Source organism: Apiospora marii, assembly GCF_038362585.1.
Source record: "Apiospora marii strain CBS 49790 chromosome Unknown utg000007l_segment0_segment0, whole genome shotgun sequence".
Taxonomy (NCBI): Eukaryota; Fungi; Ascomycota; class Sordariomycetes; order Amphisphaeriales; family Apiosporaceae; genus Apiospora; species Apiospora marii.
The window spans coordinates 793,709-815,357 of NW_027117379.1; the positions used below are offsets into that span (position 1 = coordinate 793,709).

General features: G+C 53.0%; 6 protein-coding genes across 6 annotated transcripts; 5 read left to right on the plus strand and 1 right to left on the minus strand.

Moving 5' to 3' along the window:
- Window positions 1–438: 438 nt before the first annotated feature.
- Window positions 439–2,134, plus strand: PG985_010658 (uncharacterized protein; the record flags this gene model as incomplete). The annotated part of the gene is made up of 6 exons (XM_066830426.1): window positions 439–580; window positions 646–1,592; window positions 1,662–1,697; window positions 1,747–1,809; window positions 1,874–1,921; window positions 1,982–2,134. The coding sequence occupies 6 exons, from the start codon at window positions 439–441 to the stop codon at window positions 2,132–2,134; spliced, it is 1,389 nt and encodes a 462-aa protein (XP_066681108.1).
- A 1,072-nt stretch (window positions 2,135–3,206) lies between these two features.
- Window positions 3,207–5,656, plus strand: PG985_010659 (anaphase-promoting complex protein; the record flags this gene model as incomplete). Its single annotated transcript, XM_066830427.1, has 4 exons — window positions 3,207–3,622; window positions 3,691–3,962; window positions 4,011–4,104; window positions 4,159–5,656. 4 exons carry the CDS (start codon window positions 3,207–3,209, stop codon window positions 5,654–5,656), a joined length of 2,280 nt encoding a protein of 759 aa, XP_066681109.1.
- A 270-nt stretch (window positions 5,657–5,926) lies between these two features.
- Window positions 5,927–6,766, minus strand: PG985_010660 (uncharacterized protein; the record flags this gene model as incomplete). Its single annotated transcript, XM_066830428.1, has 1 exon — window positions 5,927–6,766. One exon carries the CDS (start codon window positions 6,764–6,766, stop codon window positions 5,927–5,929), a length of 840 nt encoding a protein of 279 aa, XP_066681110.1.
- Window positions 6,767–7,786: 1,020 nt separating this feature from the next.
- PG985_010661 (uncharacterized protein) lies at window positions 7,787–11,071 on the plus strand (the record flags this gene model as incomplete). Its single annotated transcript, XM_066830429.1, has 3 exons — window positions 7,787–7,962; window positions 8,028–10,917; window positions 10,985–11,071. The coding sequence occupies 3 exons, from the start codon at window positions 7,787–7,789 to the stop codon at window positions 11,069–11,071; spliced, it is 3,153 nt and encodes a 1,050-aa protein (XP_066681111.1).
- A 3,958-nt stretch (window positions 11,072–15,029) lies between these two features.
- On the plus strand, window positions 15,030–16,850 carry PG985_010662 (ferric reductase like transmembrane component; the record flags this gene model as incomplete). The annotated part of the gene is made up of 1 exon (XM_066830430.1): window positions 15,030–16,850. The coding sequence occupies one exon, from the start codon at window positions 15,030–15,032 to the stop codon at window positions 16,848–16,850; it is 1,821 nt and encodes a 606-aa protein (XP_066681112.1).
- A 1,958-nt stretch (window positions 16,851–18,808) lies between these two features.
- Window positions 18,809–20,781, plus strand: PG985_010663 (2-isopropylmalate synthase; the record flags this gene model as incomplete). The annotated part of the gene is made up of 2 exons (XM_066830431.1): window positions 18,809–20,539; window positions 20,605–20,781. The coding sequence occupies 2 exons, from the start codon at window positions 18,809–18,811 to the stop codon at window positions 20,779–20,781; spliced, it is 1,908 nt and encodes a 635-aa protein (XP_066681113.1).
- Window positions 20,782–21,649: the final 868 nt, after the last annotated feature.

A 21,649-nucleotide genomic window follows, 5' to 3' on the forward strand; every position in this document is an offset into this window, starting at 1 on the left:
AGTTCCAAACCAGTTCAACTGAAAGTAGGAAATTCAATTAACTGAGATGAAGGAAAATCCAGTCGACTGAAAAGAAGGGAGCTCAGTTGACTGAGATGAAGGGAGCTCAGTTGACTGAAAAGATGATTGAGGTGTGTCGGTCAGGAGAAGAGGTGGTTTTCCAGATCGATAAGAGCACCTGAAGCTTAGCTACTGCAATGTACTATGGGCATATCAATTGGCCAATCAAAATGCCAGAATAGGTGGCAGGAGATTTCAGCTTCAAGTGATTTGGTGTGGATGGTACGCGGATGGTGATTGTTCCAGCGGATGATTGTTTTTTTAAGTACCCCTAGGATCACCGCGTTCCAATCAAAGCTACTTCCCTTTTGCCACCACTTGAGAACTTGCTATCATCCATCTCGTTCCCAAAAAGCTGCAATCGCTCAAACCGTGATAATGGCTGACACCAAGGAGCACCTGTTGGCGATGGTGGCTGAAAGCATCACTGCCAAGCATGACCTCGCCGCCGCCGATGTCTTGTCACTTGCCGATGATGTATCCAATGGCTGGACGACAGTGACTCCATTCTCCGCGTATGGTGAGTCTTTTTACTTCACTGGAAGGCCTATATTATTACCCCAAATGTTTACTTACTGCTATCAGATTTCCAGCATCTTGTCAGCAGTCTGACAGATATCGACCAGCAGATTCCCGAGTGGTTTGGCACGTCCAAACGTGAGGTCATGCAGTTCTCCGGTTATCAGACAGAGCTTGTTCTCTTGCTGATCGAGACGCGTTTCTGGCATGGTTTTCTCACAAGACAATGCGGCCTCATCTGGCACTGGAGAGTTGTCTTCGGCTCGGCCTGGCCACTTCATCGCCAAGCTGTGAGCATGGAACGCGTCCCAGATTTCGCAGATATGAACAAGAAGAATGGCAAGCTGTTGCCTTGGGTTGACCTCATCTCGAACTACTACGAAGAAGACTTTGGCGTGGGGGCCCAGGTTTTGCGCGAGGCGTATTTCCCTGCAGGCATCGACGACGCCCGCGTGGGCTTCACCAAGCACTACAATGAGACAAAGAACGCATATCGTGAGCTAGAGAAGAGATACCGCCTGGTGAAGAAGCATGTCGGAAGCAAAAACTCTCTCATCAAGACATGCAAGGACCGTCTCCGCAAGACAGGCGCGATGCTTCCCTCCATTCGGAAGGTAGCCAAATCTTGGGGCAGGAACACCCGGGCGCAGAAGGAATGGTGGCAGCTTCCTGGCAACTCGTGTGGCTTGACTTACGGCTGGATGACGCGTGTTGAACTGAGCAGCCATACCTACGAGCTCTGCATCCCAGACGAGGATGGTAAGAGCCCGTGGCGCACCTACTGCACCCACCAGACTCCTGTCCTGATGGAGAAGGGCAGTTCCTGGCGCCAATTCCTCTGCAACCGAGCCCAGCCGGACTTGACAACTGTCCGCCGTTACCGCGTGCACGAGAACGCCGAAGAACCCGACGAGGAAGAGGGTCCTCTCGAGGTCATGTTGCCTCAGACCATACATCCTATCTGGAGAAAGTACTATCGCAAGTACAAAAAAGCCAAGAAATCCGTTGGCAAGGTACCTAAGGTGGCCATCCCCTCAGAACATGAACCCGCTAGCTACAATTACTGACTGTCATGCCATTAGCCTCAAGATGATGAAGACGGCATGAGAGATCCGGAGGTGAGCCTTCTCGAAACCGGCTCTACTTAGCATCGCTGACAAACAAAAGTTGCACTCAAAGGAGATCTCCCAGGACCTTGGTGAGGACTACTGGATGGTACGGTACATGAAGGTTCGTAATCCCGGCACTGCAGACAGAAAGAAACTGAGCAGCTTACTGAACTTGCAATGGTTAGGTTTGGGACAGCCAAGCCGACTACCAAATCCATAACCGCGGCATTCTGGTAATTATTAATGAACCTCTTCTAGACTTTCTGCAAAATGACAAGCTAACAGTCCGATAGAAGGGAAGACCTCGATTCGATGCAGCCGACAATCTCCGGTTGGATTACTGCAATGGCGTCTTGAAGGATTTGCGGTTGCGGCCAGGCGATCACGTCAAGGACACCCATTCGGAACAGGCCTGCGTCGTGATGAAGGCTGTTGATTGGAATTAGATCTGGCTGAACTTGATGGTCCCTTCACAGGAGCCGTGACACAGCTGTTTGGTGAACACCGCCTGGTAATGATACCGGATTCGGTTGATGCTGAATATCGTTTCAGGGGCCACCTTTAGGTGGCATTTGGGCACACAGTACATGGTAGGATATGAATGCGGTATACAACCGTACGACTTCTAGGGGAGTTATCTAGTTTGATTGGTTGATAGGCAGGAGATGGAGGCCTAGCGAGTATGTGCAGTCTCCTCTCAAGCCTGAGTGGAAGCCTGATACTTCCGAGACACTGCATTGACAGAATAGAGTAGACCAATACCAAGAAGCACTTGTGGTACAGCAGATTTGCGTGAGATACAGCGTGCTAGTCGTGATATATGGAATGGTTATAAGGAATGCATAATATTGTGTTCAGCCCCAGATGTGGAAAGCGTCTGCAGAAAGGGCCAACCGCCCATTTGTTATCGGGTAATGCACTGCGTAAATGGCTGCAACGCCTCCAGTAGTCGTCAGAGATCAAGAAGGAAAGAGCGAGTCTGGCGAACTGTATGTGGTAATATTTAATTAGGCAAAGTAACTGGCTGTTGAAATATGAAGAAAGGCGGGCAAAGCCAGAATGGTAGATATTTGGTTAGGCAGCAATATGCAAGTAAGTATCCCAGTTGAGGAGCGAATAGCCACTCACGTGATGATCTATGCGTCTAAGAGGGCCTATTGCCTTTTCGCGTTAAGCAAGAACGCGCTTTGTGCATCACTTTAATGCAACGACCATCCAGATACCTCAACTACGTGGCGAAGGCACAATACAAACGCTGTTGGTCTTGCGTTTTACCAACTTTGAGGCTTTCTGCCTTGTGTTGCTGAAGCGGGCGGTTCAATTCTTTGTCGTCGAGGTGAAGGTGGCCGGGCAACTTGGTTGAGGTGGTGCCAATTGCTAACCTACTATTTGTACTACACCCTTGTAGGTGCAAGTGGCTGCTCATGGACATGTGCATGGATCGTGTCATGGTAAACGACCGCTACCTACCAGTCACTTAGGATTTCAACCTGCCATTCGCCGCAGAAACTCAACAGCATGTCACGGTTCCTTACGCCGGCCAAAATAGGCCTTCTAGCTCTGATTGAGCTGTATGTCGACAAGGCTGTCCCTACCGCTTCTATCGTCGATGTGCTCTCCTTTATCACTTCACACTTGATAGACCGTGATATCTCAGGTCAACCCGCCAATGGGGCAGGTCGGTGGGAGAAGGCCGAGCGTACGGTCAGCCTGGTCATCTCCATTGCGGACTTTGAAAAAGTCCTGAGCCCACACACGGCGGCCTCAGGGATGCCTGGCCGCAGCCTGTGGTATGTTTTCCTCGACAAGTTATGGAAGATCAACTCGCTGGATGCCCTTCATGAGTTCTTCGAGCGGCGGTCCGAGCTGCTCGTCAAGACCAAAGAGGAGCTCCGGCGCGATACGGAACTGGGTGTCACACCCCCGGCCCGGAGGTCATACTGCTTTCCCGTAACTCTCCGTTTGGGGCATTCATACGAAGGGCGCGGCTGGAGTTCACCAGACTTCGGTTCCACGACGCTCTCGAGCTGTGGAAGGACTTCGTCAAGTATCGCCAGACTACGGCCGCCTTTTACCGGAAGAAAACCCCTAGTTTCCAGCGTCTGAGTTTCGACCATGTACTTCTGGAAGGCGAGGTCACGTGGGGCTGTGACGTGGAAGCCGTTGCTTCTGTTGCTTATGGTGACATGCTCCGAGACGATCCAAGCTCGACCTTGCCTGTCAGTACGGATGACATAGAGAAGCTTCTGGAGTTCCAGATTGAGCAGATGCAAAGTAAGATATGACCCAACGTATACCGTTGTAGGGAACTAACGAATTTAGAATATGGCAACCGCATCCCCCAAGAGATACACCATCAATTCCAAGACCTGCTGAACGATAGTTACATGGTGCCGAGTTTGTCGCACTACCTTAGGTTTGTCACCATGAATCTTCTACACCTCAGGACGTCAACTAAGATATTTACTAGTTACCTGGATGCTTGGCGGGCAGGGGATTATTCGACATCCTTTGACTATCTGCACAAATACTTCGACTATACAATGCAACATCGAGATCGGCTATTCTACCAATACGCCTTAATGAATCTTGCGGTCCTGCAGGCGGATTTCGGCTGCTACAAGGAAGCCGTATCCGCTATGCTCGAGACGGTCTCTACCGCTCGCGAGAACCGTGACATCACCTGCCTGAACTTCGCATTAAATTGGCTCTTCCACTTTGGCCGAGCACATCCCGAGGTGACTAGAGAGCTCGAATCGAATAGCATGTTGGGCACAGGAAAGGAGTCATTGGCGTTCCTTAGAAGCAAAGCGAAAGAGACGGGCATGTGGACGCTCTGGAGCTCCGCACTCGTGAGTGAGGCGAAAATGACCTTGTCCAATGGTGAGAGCATTGCCACGGCTCTTGAGCATATGGTGCGCAGTTCTCAGATCCTGGTCGAGAGGAATATGAAAAGCGCAATGGGAAACCAGCTGGCTCTTAGTATTGCGCTATGGGACAGACTTGGAATCTCGTATCTGTCGTCAACCACTTGCGAGATCTTTCTTCGATGCCATGCGAGGCACACAATCTTCGACGACGAGCTGAAAGTGACCTGCCGCCAAGCTTCGATGCTTGCACTCAAGGGAAAATACGACGAAGCTCTGGAGAAGTTGGAGAAGATGAACCCCAACTCCCTCAGGGCCTGGAAGCCCAACCAGTACTGGCACAAATTCAGGGGTATCATCAAGCTACGTCGCGACTTACACCGCAATAGCCTTGATGGCGCCGAGCGCCTTCTTTCGCAGCTTTTACAATCAAAAGACGAAGATCTCGAGCCGGATTTGGCCTTTGTTATTGATAGCCTGCATATCGAGTGTCTCATCCGACGCGGCAATCTCGAAGAAGCTTTTGCCAAAGTCGAGGGGCTGGTTTCCGAATTACGAGACGAGAACAAGGATATTGCTCTCCGAGTACGACTTCTGCTCATAAAAGCTGAGCTACTAGACCGTTGTGGACGCCCGCAGAAGGGTTTCACCATAGCAGTCCGTGCCGCCAATGTAGCGTGGCGTGCCCGCCTAATCCCGTACCTCTGGCCCGCCATTGGAGCCGTCGCCAATATTCTCAATTCTCTGGGTGACTTTGAGCCGGCTATCCAGCTCCTGATGGCAGTTCTACCCCGAAGCCTCGAGTGTGAGAACTCAGCCATGACGGCCAAGCTCTACTCGTTCCTCGGCGATGCATACATGGGGATGGCAGGCACCATGCCAGCCAAGTCTCATAAGAGGAGGGAATACATGACGAAGGCGTCCGAAGCGATTGAGAAGGCTTTCAACCATTATTCCAGCATGGAGGATATCAGTAAGCAGTGCGAGATGATGGCCAAGAGAGCCACTATTATGAAGATTTCTGGTGAGAACCAGTTGGCGAATGATCTGGCCGCGGCCTACTTAGCCCTCAGAAGAGATGCGGCGCTTCTGAAAGACTGAGGGAGAACCTTAGTTATATATTTTACACAAGAAGTCCATATGAACTAGCTTGTCTTCTGTGATAATGTACAGAAATCATGAGCCTCCCGTCTCATTGGTAGTCCAAGGACGGGCACGCTACAAACTATGAATCCATAGTGTCCAATACCAGATATGCTTTAGTCGCATCCTTTTTTCTCTGGCTCGGTTTAGGAAACACGGAGACCCTTCCTCGAAGGGGTCCTACTTGTTTACTGTGTGATATGTGAGGTTGGTTGATACCAGATTGCCTCAGTCCTCGCTCCATTTGATATTCTTTCCAGATTTGGTTTTTAGCTGTCCCGCGCCGTCGCTTGCAGCTTGGGACTCTTCTTCATGGTTGTCTGCCTCGTTAGGGTCGTTGGTTGCCCACATGCCCTGGATGCACAGCTCGAAGGGACCCGGCACACGGTCCGTCAGGCCGATGCCGATGCTCTTGACCTTCTGGCGCAGCATCTCGGTCTGGGGCTCGACGACGAAGCCGTGGTTGGTGCGGACGAAGTCGTTCCACTTGACAAGGACCGTCTCCCACTCGCCGGGCCGCTGCGCGAACAAGCGGTGTTGGTGCAGGTCCGAGGGCACCACCGACTCGGTCTGCACGTTGACAAAGTACGCCCGCCCGTCCGACTTGACCCGCAGGGCCAGGTACGTGTACATGTCGATGTCCCAGACGGCGCGCCCGAAGACCGTCGGGGGCCGGTCGAGCGTCCGCCACGCCGCGAACCCGGACCGCTGGATGTCTGGGCGGTGCGGCGGCAGCGCCGTCGAGATGCTGCCGTGGAAGCGCGCGTGCGCGGGCGTGGGGGTGTGCGGTCGCGGCTTGGCGGGGCTCTCGGGGAGGGAAAATTCATGCTGCTGCTGTTGTGCCGCCGGCACCCAGTCTAGCGACGCCTTGGAGTAGCCGCCGATGTCCACGTCGCACATGAGCTTGCAGTCGCCTACGTCGCTCGGGCTGTCAAAGGCGTGCAGCGGCAGGGGGCCCGAGGGGCCCTTGATCCCTTCCATCTTCAGCGCGATGTTGGACAGGCGCTTGAACTCGTCCAGACTGCGGCCGAAGAAGCCCTTGTACAGGAGGCCCGGTGTCGCGCGCATCTTGTCGGTTTGCTTGCTTCGCAGGTTTTTTGTAAATGGGTTCACGGGGGGTCGATTGGGATGGTTATTTTCGAGGAGCCAAGAGGCTCAAATCTCGAGATGAAGCATCAGCTGTCGTCGGGCGAGAAAGGTTCGTGTGGTCAACGGAATGCCATGGAGTTGGTGCTGTGTAATTCAGCTATGGCGTTCACGATGGAGCTCTCCAATCCGTCATTGAATTTCTGCCACCAACTCGGAGCTTCAGATGCAAGTACTGTAGGTACCGCCCTCCCACTATGAATTTGTTCATGGCGGGCGCGCCAAGATTACACACCAAGCTTAACCACGACTAACCCCGTCAAGTGGAATGTGCCAGTGCACATGCAGTAAGCCGGGTTAGGTAAGTGCCTGCGTACCCCCCTCCTTCCGCTCGAGCTCCGGCCAGCCAGCAGCTCTGGCGGGAGAATGTAGAGGCCTAATGATAATCCCATGGGACCCAATAGGGGGTTAATTTGGCGACTGAGTGGACGAACTCTGCCAAGACCCGTCGCTGCCAATTGGGCTCAGACTGCGTCAGTCTTGCCTCCCAAAACTGCTCGGCGCATGCGCAACCTGGAGCTCCATTAGCCAGTCGTCAATCGTCTCGTCCCAGATTCGTAAGAAGGCTGACGTTGCCTTGTATCACAGACGATTATAACAAATCAACGCCCAAATATTTCATTTCAACACTGCACTTACCGTTCGTTTCTGGTTTATACCAATGTTGTAAGGGGTTGGGAAGTGTTTCTTCCAGTGTACAATTGAACTTGCAGTTGGGTCTTACGGTGGGATGAATTGGGCCTTTTCCAAGCTGTAGCCTTTGCAACTCGCCGTCTTTTCTGGTTGCCTCGCTCTACTACTCCTCACTGCTGTGCAACCATCGCCCACCATGGCTAGTCGAAGCCTGGATCACACGAAGTGCGTATGACCCGAACGAACAGTCACCAAATCGCAACATAGCAGTTGTTGCCCAGTCTGCTACTGCCCAGACATGTCAACACCATGATGTCCTCCGCTGACCATAACGACGTGTACAGGTCCGAAGCCGAGCTGGCTATCAACATAAAGAAAGCCACCAACAATGACGAGACCGCCCCGAAGCGAAAGCATGTGCGAAGCTGCATTGTTTACACATGGGACCATAAGAGTTCCCAGTCCTTCTGGGCTGGCATGAAGGTGTATGTAAACCCCCTCACCGGTATGCTTGCTTGCTAGCCGTAGCTGACTGGTGTGCTACGACTAGGCAGCCGATTATGGCCGATGAGGTCCAGACGTTCAAGGCCTTGATCACCATCCACAGGGTCCTGCAGGAGGGACACCCCGTATCGCTGCGCGAAGCCATGGCCAACCGTGGCTGGATAGACAGCTTGAACCGATCCATGGGCGGAGAGGGCGTCCGAGGATACGGCCCGTTGATTCGCGAATATGTCTACTTCCTCCTAGCGAAACTGTCTTTCCACCAGCAGCACCCCGAGTTCAACGGAACGTTCGAGTACGAAGAGTATGTTAGTTTGAAGGTTATCAACGATCCGAACGAAGGCTACGAGGCCATCACCGACCTGATGGCCCTTCAAGACAAGATCGAACAGTTCCAGAAGCTGATTTTCTCACACTTCCGCAACGTGGGCAACAACGAGTGCAGAATCTCAGCACTGGTAGCGTTGGTGCAGGAGAGCTATGGTATCTATAAGTTCATTACCAGCATGTTGCGCGCCATGCACTCCACGACGGGCGACAACGACGCTTTGGAACCGCTCCGCGAGCGCTATAACGCTCAGCATTACCGATTAGTCAAGTTCTACTACGAATGCTCCAACCTACGATACTTGACCAGCCTCATCACGATCCCCAAGTTGCCGCAGGATCCTCCGAACTTGCTGGCCGAAGACGATTCGGCTTTGCCATCTAGGCCCAAGCGAGAGATCGAGAGACAGCCGACGCCACCTGCTCCGCCCAAGACGGAGGAGCCGGCCGAGATCGCTGAGTTCTGGCAAGGAGAGTTGGATAGGCAGAACAAGGAATACGAGGAGCAGCAGAGGGTTCTGCAGGAACAACAGCAACATGCGCTCTACGCACAGCAGCAGGCGCAAATGCAAGCCCAGCGAGATTTCGAAGAGCAGCAGCGACGTCTGGCAGAGCAGCAACAACGAGAGCAGGAAGCGTTAATGCAGCAACAAGCTCAGTGGCAGACGCAAGGCAGACTCGCCGAGCTGGAGCAAGAGAACTTGAATGCGCGCGCGCAGTACGAGCGTGATCAGCTCATGCTCCAGCAGTACGATCAGCGTGTCAAGGGCTTGGAGAACGAGCTGGCCCAGATCCAAAACAGCTACGGCCAACAGATTGGTAGTAAGGACGATCAGATTCGCGCACTACAGGAGCAGGTCAACACGTGGAGAACCAAGTATGAGGCCCTGGCAAAGCTGTACTCACAGCTGCGCCAAGAGCACTTGGATCTCCTTCAGAAATTCAAATCCGTTCAGCTTAAGGCTGCATCAGCGCAGGAGGCTATTGACAAGCGGGAGAAGCTGGAGCGTGAGATCAAGACCAAGAACTTGGAGTTGGCAGATATGATCCGGGAAAGAGACCGCGCCATGCATGACAAGGACCGTCTCACTGGAAGCAACAAAGACGAGCTCGAGAAGCTCAAGAGAGAGCTGCGTATGGCCAATGACCGTGCTGACAACCTCGAGCGTCAAAAGGGTAACGAGCTTTCGACCATGCTGTCCAAGTACAACCGGGAGATGTCAGATCTGGAGGAGGCCTTGCGCACCAAGCAGCGAGCTTTGGATGAAGCTTCGAACAAGCTGCGCGATGGCGACTCCGACCTCGAAGCACTGCTCCGTGAAAAGGAGGAGGAGCTTGAGGTCTACAAGGCTGGCATGGACCAGACTTTGATCGAGCTGAACGAACTCAAGCTCAACCAGGGTGATGAAGACCAAGTCCTTGACGGACAGATTGATGCGCTTATCATGGCCAACCTGGACAAGATTAATGAGATCATCGATTCGGTGCTGCAAGCCGGTGTTGCACGTGTCGACGATGCTCTGTACGAGCTGGATTCTACCATGCAAGCTGGGAACCAAAATGCGTCCCCGGCCTATGTCTTGTCGCAGATTGAAAAGGCATCGGCGAGCGCCACGGAGTTTGCCACAGCCTTCAACAACTTCATTGCGGACGGCCCCAACGCAACACACGCTGATCTGATCAAGGCGATCAATGTTTACTCTGGGGCAGCAGCCGATGTGTGCAGCAACACCAAGGGTCTTACCCGACTGGCATCTGAGGAGAAGAAGGGCGATGCCTTGATGAACGGCGCGCGCCAGGCCGCCCTCTCTACTGTCAAGTTCTTCCGTTGCCTGCAAAGCTTCCGCCTGGAGGGAATGGATCCCATGCAGAAGACTGATGTTGTCATCAACAGCAATAACGATGTTCAAATGAACCTTCAGAAGCTGAACAAGCTCGTCGAGACTTTCGCGCCCCTTGCTGGCCGTCTGACTAACAACAAAGGAGACATCGCCGATCTGGTGGACTCCGAGCTTACCAAAGCTGCAGATGCCATTGCTGCTGCTGCTGCTCGACTTGCCAAGTTGCGAAATAAGCCTCGCGATGGCTTCTCCACGTACGAGCTCAAGGTCAACGACACCATTCTCGACGCTGCCTTGGCGATTACAAACGCCATTGCCCAGCTCATCAAGGCGGCCACCGCTACGCAACAGGAGATCGTGCAAGCCGGACGTGGTTCCTCGACGGCGACGGCCTTCTACAAGAAGAACAACCGGTGGACCGAGGGTTTGATCTCGGCCGCCAAGGCTGTGGCCACGTCGACGAACACACTCATCGAGACGGCAGACGGCGTCCTGTCCGGCCGCAACAGCCCCGAACAACTCATCGTCGCATCGAACGACGTGGCGGCCTCGACCGCCCAGCTTGTCGCCGCCAGCCGTGTCAAGGCCGGCTTCATGAGCAAGTCCCAGGAGAGTCTCGAGCAGGCAAGCAAGGCCGTCGGCGCCGCCTGCCGCTCCCTCGTCCGCCAGGTGCAGGCCCTTATCAAGGACCGCAGCCAGGAGGAGGACCAGGTGGATTATTCCAAGCTCGGCGCGCACGAGTTCAAGGTGCGGGAAATGGAGCAACAGGTACGTTATCGCCCGGGTTTCATGGTTTCCCCCTTCTTTACTGTTACTAACACAATTGCTTCACTAGGTCGAGATTCTGCAGCTGGAGAACTCGCTGAACGCTGCCCGGCAACGTTTAGGCGAGATGAGGAAGATTTCGTACCAGGAGGAATAAGCGATTATTTTGGTCACCCATTCATATCAGTAAATATTGAGCGCTGTTGTCATAAATGCACTCCTCTAATAACCAAGCGTGTCTTTCATGTTTGTTGACCTCGACTTGAAATCCTGCCTTGCTGCCTATATGGGATGCCCGGCAAGTGATTGGACCGCTGGGATGAATCGTATTGTCTACTGACGGCACCCATGTATCCTTGATTATTACACTTACTCATACCCTCACTATCTTGTCGAGCCAAAGTACCTAGGATACCTGATAGGCTCAAGAGAACCAATTTATCCGAATTACTCACGAACCTGGCCCTGGCAATTTGTAAGATGACATACCGGCAAGCCCCTGCGGGAATCAACTGGCCAAGTCCTTGACACCCCGAACAAACACGATTCCAGTCAAACGGCTACTACAGCAAAGAGGTATCTTCTAAGTACGAGTTCGGTCCGAGGCGAGATGGATGCGAGGTTCAAATCTCGCGAGAATGTGTATCAGGTGTGCCTAGACTCGGCAAATCCAGTGATTACGGAGGAATGCATTGCCTGTCTGCCGAGACCTTGGCACTGCCGCTGTCATGTCTTTGTAATTAGTCCACTCCGGGCACTATATTCGGGCATGGTGTGGTCTGGATGCTTCGGGGTCTCGTGTGGAAGATATATTGCCGTGGTGGGCGCGAGTGCGCGAGTCCACCCCGTTATTGGCTCCCGCACTCGAGGAAGCCACACTTGCATCAGGCTGGCGGGCCGGCTTGTTTATGTTAAGGTATCTAATTCAGGCAGCTTGGAATGCGAGTGCGATTCGTAGGGAGGATGGAATACAGCGACAATCGGGGACTCAATTACGTCCGATGGCTAACACATGATGATGGTGCCCTCCAACTCACTGGGGACCATAAACAATGAAAGTCGATGTTGATGACAATCAATGTCAGATCCGATGTTTTGGACATTGATTGCACCTTCATCTATCGGCTCAAACAATGTGTGCAAGTGTCAGAGCCAGCGCGCAGCCAGCAATCCAGAACCGGGCCGGCATTGCATAACTGGCGGGTTCTGATCGCACTTAATAAGGGGAGGAGTTGGCGAGAAGGGGAAATCTCCGTGTTCCTGGAGGGGCGGTGGCTAAGTTCCGTCTTTTGTCGCATGACAATCCTATTAAGGGGGAGGAAAAGAGAGAGGCTGACATGGGGGCGCGCCACGTGACAGGGTAGTGTGGGAAGGGCCAGTGGTTCGCGCCCAGTGAATCGGACAGGACCAGAGCCCAAAGGGCAATGCCCGCGAACTTTCTCAAACGTACGATGTGGACTGATAGATATACCTGACGGTCGAGTCCGAGGCCTCCTCCTCGCCCCCAATGTGTGCGCATGGCCCGTCGGCCGAGATGGAATATTTGGTGTGCCGCAGGTAGAATGATTGCAGGCCGACGTCATCTGGCAACGACCCGCTTCATCGTATGCACGCCTAGGATGCTGACTAGGCTTGGGCGTGGCTGTTTTTAGCCTGTCTGGAAAGAGCGACTCCCCATTTCTGAGCCCATGTCGTGTCCCCCAATCAAATGAATGACAAGAAGAAGTTTGAAAGTAGACAGCGTTTCAATGTTTGCTCTGGTATTTGACCCGACAACACGGGAAGGGGCCCGAGCCATAGGCTATAGTTCACCTACGGAGTACTGTTAATGATAAAAGTCGTAGCCGAAAGTCAACGACGGATCAAAGATGCCGTCCACAACCGCGACTGAGATGGCTTGCCTGCTGGTTGTTGTAGAAAGTAAGCGTCATGAGAGCTTCCCAGATGTGCAAAACAACACCGACGACGGCAATCTGACCAAGCATGTTATGTCTCGCAACTGCTCATTTTACACCGTGGCTGGGCCATGGGCATCTTCCGGGGAGAACCGTCGGGCAGGACAGAAGTTGCATGTTTTTTATGTCGAGGCACATACGACCGCCAACGCCAAGGATCCATCTCCTCTTCCATCGTTGATGGAAAAAATATGATTCGGCATCAAAGCATTTAAACCCGCGTGTAGTTTCTCGAAGCCCGAGGTGGAAACTCTACCTTTTTAGCTGTGGGACAATTGATCTTTCTGGAGATGTGATGTTTGCGATAGAGCACAGTAAAAGTGAACAGGGTGAGTTGAGTTGACAGCAGGCCCCAGGGACAAGGGTGCCTCCCCAGGTCAGAACCCAGGTCTTGGCCAGGGCAATCGAAAAACCAGACGAAATACGGCGGCCAACCGTCTGCCGTAAAAGGCAGGTCCCGCCGCCGCCGCCCCCCTGCATGGATAGCGCCAACGCTTCGTCCGACCACTGATCGCCTTCAGGGCGCTGCGTCGCTGCAGGTGGACCGCAGCTGAGCCGGGACAGGGGCTCACAGCCAATCAAATCTGTTGCGGCTGCCTCTCTTCGGGGAGGGTTACTGCAAGTGCGTACGGGAAATGGGGATTGATTGGCCATCAGGTTATTCCTGGCCAACCCCCGGCTGGTAACCTGGACGAGCAATCCGCCAAAAAGCAGAGAATTACCCTGTTACCAAGGCTTTAGTTACATAGAAATCGGACAATGAACAGGCCTGGGCAAGCATCGCCGTTGGTCTTCTAGCCATTTATGGGGGCCGCGTCAAGGGGCGCACATGTAAGTTGTAGGTCCACGCTATGAATGCTGCGTGTTATGCCCAGGGGGTTAGGTGGTAGCGGCCGGCGCCTTTTTCTCATAAACTCTACTGGTCCCGTTGCTGCGGTTCAAGATCGTCGTAATCGCGATTCTCTCTGTGTTCTTCGTTTTCTCTCCCTACTTCTCTCCTACCTCTGGCCATTCTTTTTGGTGGGACGAAATTGGATGTTCTGGCCCGATTGTTCTTCTCTTCCCATTGTGATTACAAGCACTCCATCAGTTGAGCGGTTCCTTGGCGGAGTGAAATAAACATCTGCCTTCCCCCTGCTAGGACCCAAAAGTCGGGCGAAGTCTGGGCCTGGAGCAGATCGTCATTTGTCTCTCTCCCTAACCTCTGGCGCAGTTCCCAATCGATATTGCTTCTTTGGCAAGCCACTCATTCTTTTCCATCCTCCCTCCAAGGCATTGGTTGCATTTTTCGGGCAATACCACCTGAGGAAGACAGTCATTTCTGCGGCCTGCTTGAGTTCGCTTGAACTTTTACCTACCAACCAATCTTCTTTTTACTGGGCCTTTCCGCCAAAAAGTGGCTACCAAGCAACACTGCCCACTGCCGGCAGCAACCCCATATATCACATCGACACAAACAAGCCGTACTTACACACGCCCACGTACACGCACATACACATACACGCGCAGGCAACATACCTTTTTACCGAGCATACGACCCGATTCGCACGTCAGATTTCTTTCACTCTTTATTTTCCTTCATTAATTAAGAGAGTCGGACTTCCATCCAACCCATCCATACATCGGCCACCCCACATTACCTTGATTGGCAACCATCGATCGACGCCTGGGTCCTGGCATCGGGTCTTTCCTCAAGTGCTGCTTACCTTACTACGACGTACGACACATCCAGCTCGTTGGCGGATTCCGACTCCTGAACATCAACAGCTGGGCGAGGGCAAAGCAATCCGCATTCTTTGTCCGATCAAACAACACCTGGCCACCCGTGGAACAAAGCTTGGTGGTGTCAGACCACAAAGGGAGTCCATCCAAGTCATTGTCTGCTATCCGCTGCCTCAGCACACACAATGCATTCATGACCTTAGGTCTCTAAGACGACTGTGCCCTTCTCCCCTACCTTGAAAGAGCACTGGACTAGTCCGAATCCATACCTCCAGAGTATAGATTCTCCTTGTCCCCCGAATTCCTCGAGACGTTTGTCCCTTTGAACTCGAGGATCACCTTACTCTACGACCACCCCCGGAAAAGTCAGAAACCATGTCGATAATGCGGCGCCGGTTCGCTGCCTCGGACATATACACACCTGGGCCGATATTAACTATGCGTGATACAGCAGTGGCTACGGCCACCGATAGCGCGGGATCCAATCCCACCATCTCACCCTACCACAATGGACTCACCGGTGTAAATCAGACGGTGAACATGCTCTTCAAGGACATGTTGTGGTGGAGCTTGGGTATCCTGGCATTGACGATGCTGACGATACGCCTCATGGCCATAGCATGGACCAAGCTACGACAAGTCTCGGCCATGTCATCGCCGGGCGAAAAACAAACATACTGGAAGTTCTCACAATGGAGTTGGATGCCGAGTATCAAGAACCATCTCATATATGCACCCTTGTGGAACAAGCGACACAACCGAGAGATCCGACTGTCGTCTGCCATCAGCATCGGCACACTGCCGTCGCGATTCCATTTCATCCTGCTGGGGCTTTACTTCAGCAGCAACTTCGTCTACATGTTCGTGCTGAACTGGGCCAACACGAACAAGTGGTCCTTCTACGCCGAAGTGCGTGGACGTTCGGGCACTTTGGCCGCTGTCAACATGATCCCGTTGATCATCATGGCCGGCCGGAACAACCCTCTTATCGGAATGCTCAGCGTGAGCTTCGATACGTACAACCTTCTCCACCGATGGATGGGCCGAATGGTTGTCATTGAAACGATTATTCATACGATCGCCTGGGCTATTGTTCAGATTGCCGATGGCGGATGGGAAAGCGTGGGCTTTAAGATCGTCCACGACAGCTTCATTGCCTCCGGCATGGTTGGCACCTTTGCACTTGCGATCCTGCTTATCTTGTCTCTCTCGCCACTCCGACACGCCTTTTACGAGACGTTCCTCAACGTTCACATCATCCTAGCACTGATCATCTTCGTGTGCACTTGGGTGCATTGCGCTACTGCGGAAATCCCCGGAGGCCTGCCTCAGCTGCCGTGGATGGTGGCTATCTTGCTGCTTTGGTTTGCGGATCGGTTCGCCCGTATGCTCCGACTTGTCTACTACAACTGGTCCAGGCAAGGCTTTACTGAGGCGAGCATTGCTGCCTTGCCGTGTGAGGCCACTCGCGTGACGTTGTTCCTGCCGCGTCACGTCGAGGTCCGACCAGGAACACATGCCTATCTCCGCTTCCGCGATGTCAAGCCTTGGGAGAACCACCCGTTCTCGGTCGCCTACATCTCTCACCACCCTCGAGTCAGTACGAACAGCCTTGAGAAGGACGATATCATCACCCGCGAGGACATTCAACGAGGTACCACAGCCGTGTCCTTTATCATCGGCGCCCACACCGGTTTCACTCGTGCACTGTTTGATAGAGCCAGTCTGGCGAACGGACAGGAAGTCATAATGAAGGCTGCCATGGAAGGGCCCTATGCCGGACACCACCAGCTCGACTCGTACGGGCATGCGGTGATGTTCTGTGGCTCTACCGGCATAACGCATCAGCTTTCGTACCTCAAGCCCCTCATTGAAGGCTACAATGATGGCACGATTGCGACGCGGCGCATCACGCTGGTCTGGGTCATTCGCGAATTCGAAGCGCTCGAGTGGATCCGCCCGTGGATGAACGAGATCTTGAGAATGGACAATAGGAGAGACATTCTACAAATGCAAGTCTTCGTCACGAGGCCAAAGAACCCGAATCAAATCCAGAGTCCGTCCAGCACGGTCAAGGTCTTCTCCGGTCGGCCCAATATCATGACCATCGTCAAGAAAGAGGTCGAGCAGCAGGTCGGCGCCATGTGTGTCACGGTATGTGGCCCGGGCGCATTGGCAGACGACGTCCGCGAAGCTGTCAGAGAAGTCCAGCACGGCGGCTCAGTGGTCGATTTTGTGGAGGAGTCCTTCACGTGGTAAAGCAACCACGTGGAAGGAGGGACCCGAATGATTTTGCATTTTCCAGTCCCCCGAGGTCCTGGGCATGACATTTTGGCATAACAGGAGTTTTGCCAAGGTAACCGGCGTTCCAAGATGAGAGCGAGTTGATTTTTTTGGTAATTGGTATTCGTGAAAAAGGGATATTCTTCAAGCGCGCAAAGGGGCGTTTTCCAGAGTGGTAATGATGGCAACCAATTTAACACACACACACACACCTGTTGTATAAAAACAGACTATTACGAAGCTTTTCTTCAAGACTTCTGGTACATACTACATATTCTTCATCTGATCCGTGGCTTTGGCTCGGCCAGGTTCTTGTTCATAGAGCTTCATCGAAAGATTTTTCGATATTTTTTCCACAACGGGTCCGGGTCCGGGTCCGAGGGCCTCTGAATTGCGTGACGTCTGATAAAGATGAGGATATATGTGCCCGTGGTATAGCAGCAAGTCAGGTAAGGCAATGATCAACAACGATCGCACTCGCGTGCCCTTCCACGATGTGATGAAAGTATGCGGGGTCGTCAAAGCTTCCCCGGGGAGCCATGGATGTTCGACATCGACCCCTCCAGGCCAATGCTTCCCCGGACACGTTCGACGTATCGTCGCCGGTCCGTTGGCCGTCTAGCCTTTCGGGATGGCCTGGTGGAGAAGGAGCATTTGGGGAACCCAAATAAGGCAAAGGTGTGAATCTAGGGGTATTGGCACTACATACTTTATCGGCTTGCTGCTGCACGCATAAAACTAGTCTTGTATTTCAAATTCCACATACCTTCCACATACCCTCAGTAACCTTATGAATGTGATTGGGATGGCCATTGATGAGTAGTGATGGTCTCGAGTTGACCGATTACGGCTCTTCGTTTCCGCGAGTAACCGTTCTTTACCGGCATCAACACTAAGTAAAATGGGCCAGCGTCTTGATCGACGGACAGTGAGGTGCCGTTGTAATGCATACATCCTAACTTGCTATACTTGCAATCTTGTCTTTTGATAACTCAAGCGCGCACGTATAGCTGGCCAGCTTCAGTTCCTAGTAGCACTACTTATTCAAGGGACATCTACGATTCGATCTCATATTTGAGGTGCGTCAGGAATACTCGAGGTAGCATGTCATACGGACAACAGTATGCGCGTTACACGAGCGGATGGTATCCGTCGTTAGTCAGCTATAGCGAGAGCGCGCCCTGCCAAGACCGTCACCTACGGTACTATTGATTAGACAGCCTACGGCTGGAGCATGCCTTCAAGATGACGGGGCACGAAGCGAGCCTTTTCTTAAGCACCTGCGCTAAAGCATGACCTCATTCCGCAGAGGGACTGTCCAATGAGTTGAAGGTGGTATATAATTAATGAATGAGGATACTTCCCCGGTTACACTAATTGCGTAGTAAGGACGTAGTCGCTTCGTGTATCCAGAGGGAAGGGCGCGAAGGGGTGTCGGCTTCAGGATATCAACTATACTACCCCCAGAAATAGTACCCAGTTGCAGTCATCCAGCGCCGTGATCGGTCTGCCCGCTATATCCCCACAAACCGTGCTGGATCCCCCTACCCGGGATTATGTCAAAGGGCCTCAATGACTCAATTCAATTCAAATATTGATTTTCGAGCCCCTCGAGGTCGAGAAAAATATTCAAGATTCCATCCATATAAATCTCCAGGCATATTTCCACACGGTACACCTCATCCGGCTGTGTTCCTTGACACTGCATCAACAACAGGCCGTGAGAACTGTCTTTTATTCTCGCTTCTGATTGAGCGGGCATTCGTCATATCCTGATCCACACACTACTTGTACCCCTCCAAGAAAAAATTACCCCGCCAGACTTAGACATTGCGCAAAGCTACCACGGGGGAAAAGATTGCTGGATTGAGCCTCTACAAGCACCCTTTACTTTTTTCTGGATATCGAGTGACTAATCGCGGTACTGAGACATCATGGGTATGCTTAAAGATCCCTCCAAGAAGTACAAAAGCTTCAAGCCTTTGGACCTTCCCAACCGTCAATGGCCGTCCAAGATCATTGAGAAGCCTCCCAGATGGCTTGCCACGGATCTGAGAGACGGCAACCAGAGCTTGGTTGACCCCATGAACGGAGATGAGAAATGGAGGTTCTTCAACATGCTCGTCGAACTCGGATACAAGGAGATCGAGGTTTCCTTCCCCTCTGCCTCACAAACCGACTTCGACTTCACGCGACGCATCGTCGAGACCCCCGGCACCGTACCCGACGATGTCTGGATCCAGGTCCTCTCTCCCTGTCGCGAGGACCTCATTCGCCGCACCGTCGACTCTCTCAAGGGTGCCAAGAAGGCCCTCTTGCACATTTACCTGGCCACCAGCGAGTGCTTCCGGCGCATCGTCTTCGGCTTCACAGAAGAGGAGAGTCTCGCCATGGCTGTCAAGTGCACAAAGTACGCGCGCTCCATCACCAAGGACGACCCGTCGCAAGCCGGCACCGAGTGGGCTTTCGAGTTCAGCCCGGAAACATTCTCCGACACCAGCCCCGAATTCGCCATCAAGATCTGCGAAGCCGTCAAGGCTGCCTGGGAACCGACCGAGGCTAACCCCATCATCTTCAACCTCCCCGCCACGGTGGAGATGGCCACGCCGAACGTCTACGCCGACCAGATCGAGTACTTCTGCACCAACATCACCGAGCGGGAGAAGGTCTGCGTCTCCCTGCACCCCCACAACGACCGTGGCTGCGCAGTAGCTGCAGCGGAGCTGGCGCAGATGGCCGGTGCGGACAGAGTCGAGGGCTGTCTGTTCGGGAACGGCGAGCGCACTGGTAATGTGGACTTGGTCACCCTTGCCCTCAACCTGTACACCCAAGGAATCCACCCGAACGTCGACTTCTCCGATCTGAAGCGCGTCATCGATACGGTCGAGATATGCAACAAGATCCCCGTCCACCCCCGTGCCCCATATGGTGGCTCCCTTGTCGTGTGCGCCTTTAGTGGATCTCACCAGGATGCCATCAAGAAGGGATTCCAATTACGGAAACAAGAGAGCAAGGCCTACGACGACCAGTGGCAAGTGCCTTACCTGCCTCTCGACCCGCAAGACATCGGTCGTACCTACGAGGCCATCATCCGCGTCAACTCCCAGAGTGGCAAGGGTGGTGCTGCTTGGATCATTCTGCGAAAGCTTGAGCTTGACCTGCCCCGCGGGCTGCAAATTGCCTTCAGTAAGGTGGTTCAGAAGAAGGCCGATGAGCTCGGCAGAGAACTGTTGTCAGACGAGATCAGTGAACTGTTCGAGACGACTTACTTCCTGAAGGAACACCCGCGATTCCAGATTATCGACTACTCCATCTCCGTCGATCGTTCAAACTCGCCAGTACCACCGGCACCAGGAAAGTCGCAAGATACTAAGAACCTCGGCCGTCTTTTCGAAGGTATTGTCGCGGTCGATGGCAAGGAGTATCAGCTCCAAGGACGTGGAAATGGACCGATTTCGTCGTTGGCCAACGCGCTCAAGGGCGTCGGTATCGATCTCGATGTCGCCGATTACAAGGAACACTCGATAGGAAAGGGCCGCGATGTCAAGGCCGCGACTTACATCCAGTGCACAGCCTCGGGTACCTCCCAGAAGGTGTGGGGTGTTGGCATCCACGAGGATGTGGTACAGAGCTCGCTTGTTGCCCTCCTGAGCGCAGCTAGCAGTGTAAGTGAAGCCGGCCAAACCCATTGACTGACTGCCAACGATTTTCTAACTCTATATACAACTAGTTCGTTTTGAGCCGCCCCGGAAGCCCCATCCTGTCCAAGGCCACGCCACGCCGTACTCCCAGCCAAGAAGTCGACCTCAACGGACTCACAGTACCGGATGCGAAGACAACCGAGACGTCGAATAACGGGGTTTCGTCGGTGGTGGATGCTTTGGAAGCCAAGGCGAATCATATGTGATCTATTCATACATGATCTATGATGGCCCCGACAGGGGGGGCGCACCCAGAGATGGCCATCATGAGGCCCGAGGCAGCACAACTACTGCTGCTGGCATGCCAAAGTTGAGATTTATAGTCGCGTTGAAAATTGATTCGCAGCGCATTTACTGGACCGGTGGGGAAAAAGTCATTTCGTGGCTGGCCGATGAGGCCCTAGCCAAGTACAAAACTAATTTGCATTGATTTGTTTCGCAAGGTCCTAGCCATCGTAGTAACATGATACAGGGTATTCCATAAGTCCCGTGATTTACAGGATGAATAGTCTATCTTCAGGCTGTGCTGGGTGCTATAAGTATGTTCAATTGCTCACGAGCATTGCTACACATCAATATATTGACTGAGATGGGATGCGTACTACATCTACTTGCAGGGCGCAAGTCTTGGCGTTGGGAGGGGCAGTTTGGGGAATGAATTGACAAGTGTGGGGGACATTGCCAGAATTCGAGGGTGTGCCCGTCCAGTATTACATGTGAAGCCTCATTAGCAGCTCCTCGCATCAATGCGCTGTAAGTCATATTGGATGCTTCTCATTGGCTCTCAGATCGCCTGTCGGTGAGATTAATTAGGTTAGGAATCCAATGCCTGGAAAGAAATGACTATTGCCCTTCTGGATGGGAGGCAATTTTGCCCAGGTAAATGAGTGGTGGCCCGATTGCGCTGATGGTAGCAGCAATTGGCATGTAGTGTCTTTGTGGTGGGCTTTTTAGGGTACATATGTAGCAGGCTGCCGCTGCTGCTGCTGCTTTGATGCACCCCTTACGCATCTACGATAAAGGCAGTGAAATGTCGGTCACAGAGTAGATGGTAAAACGAAGCACCAGTGAGAC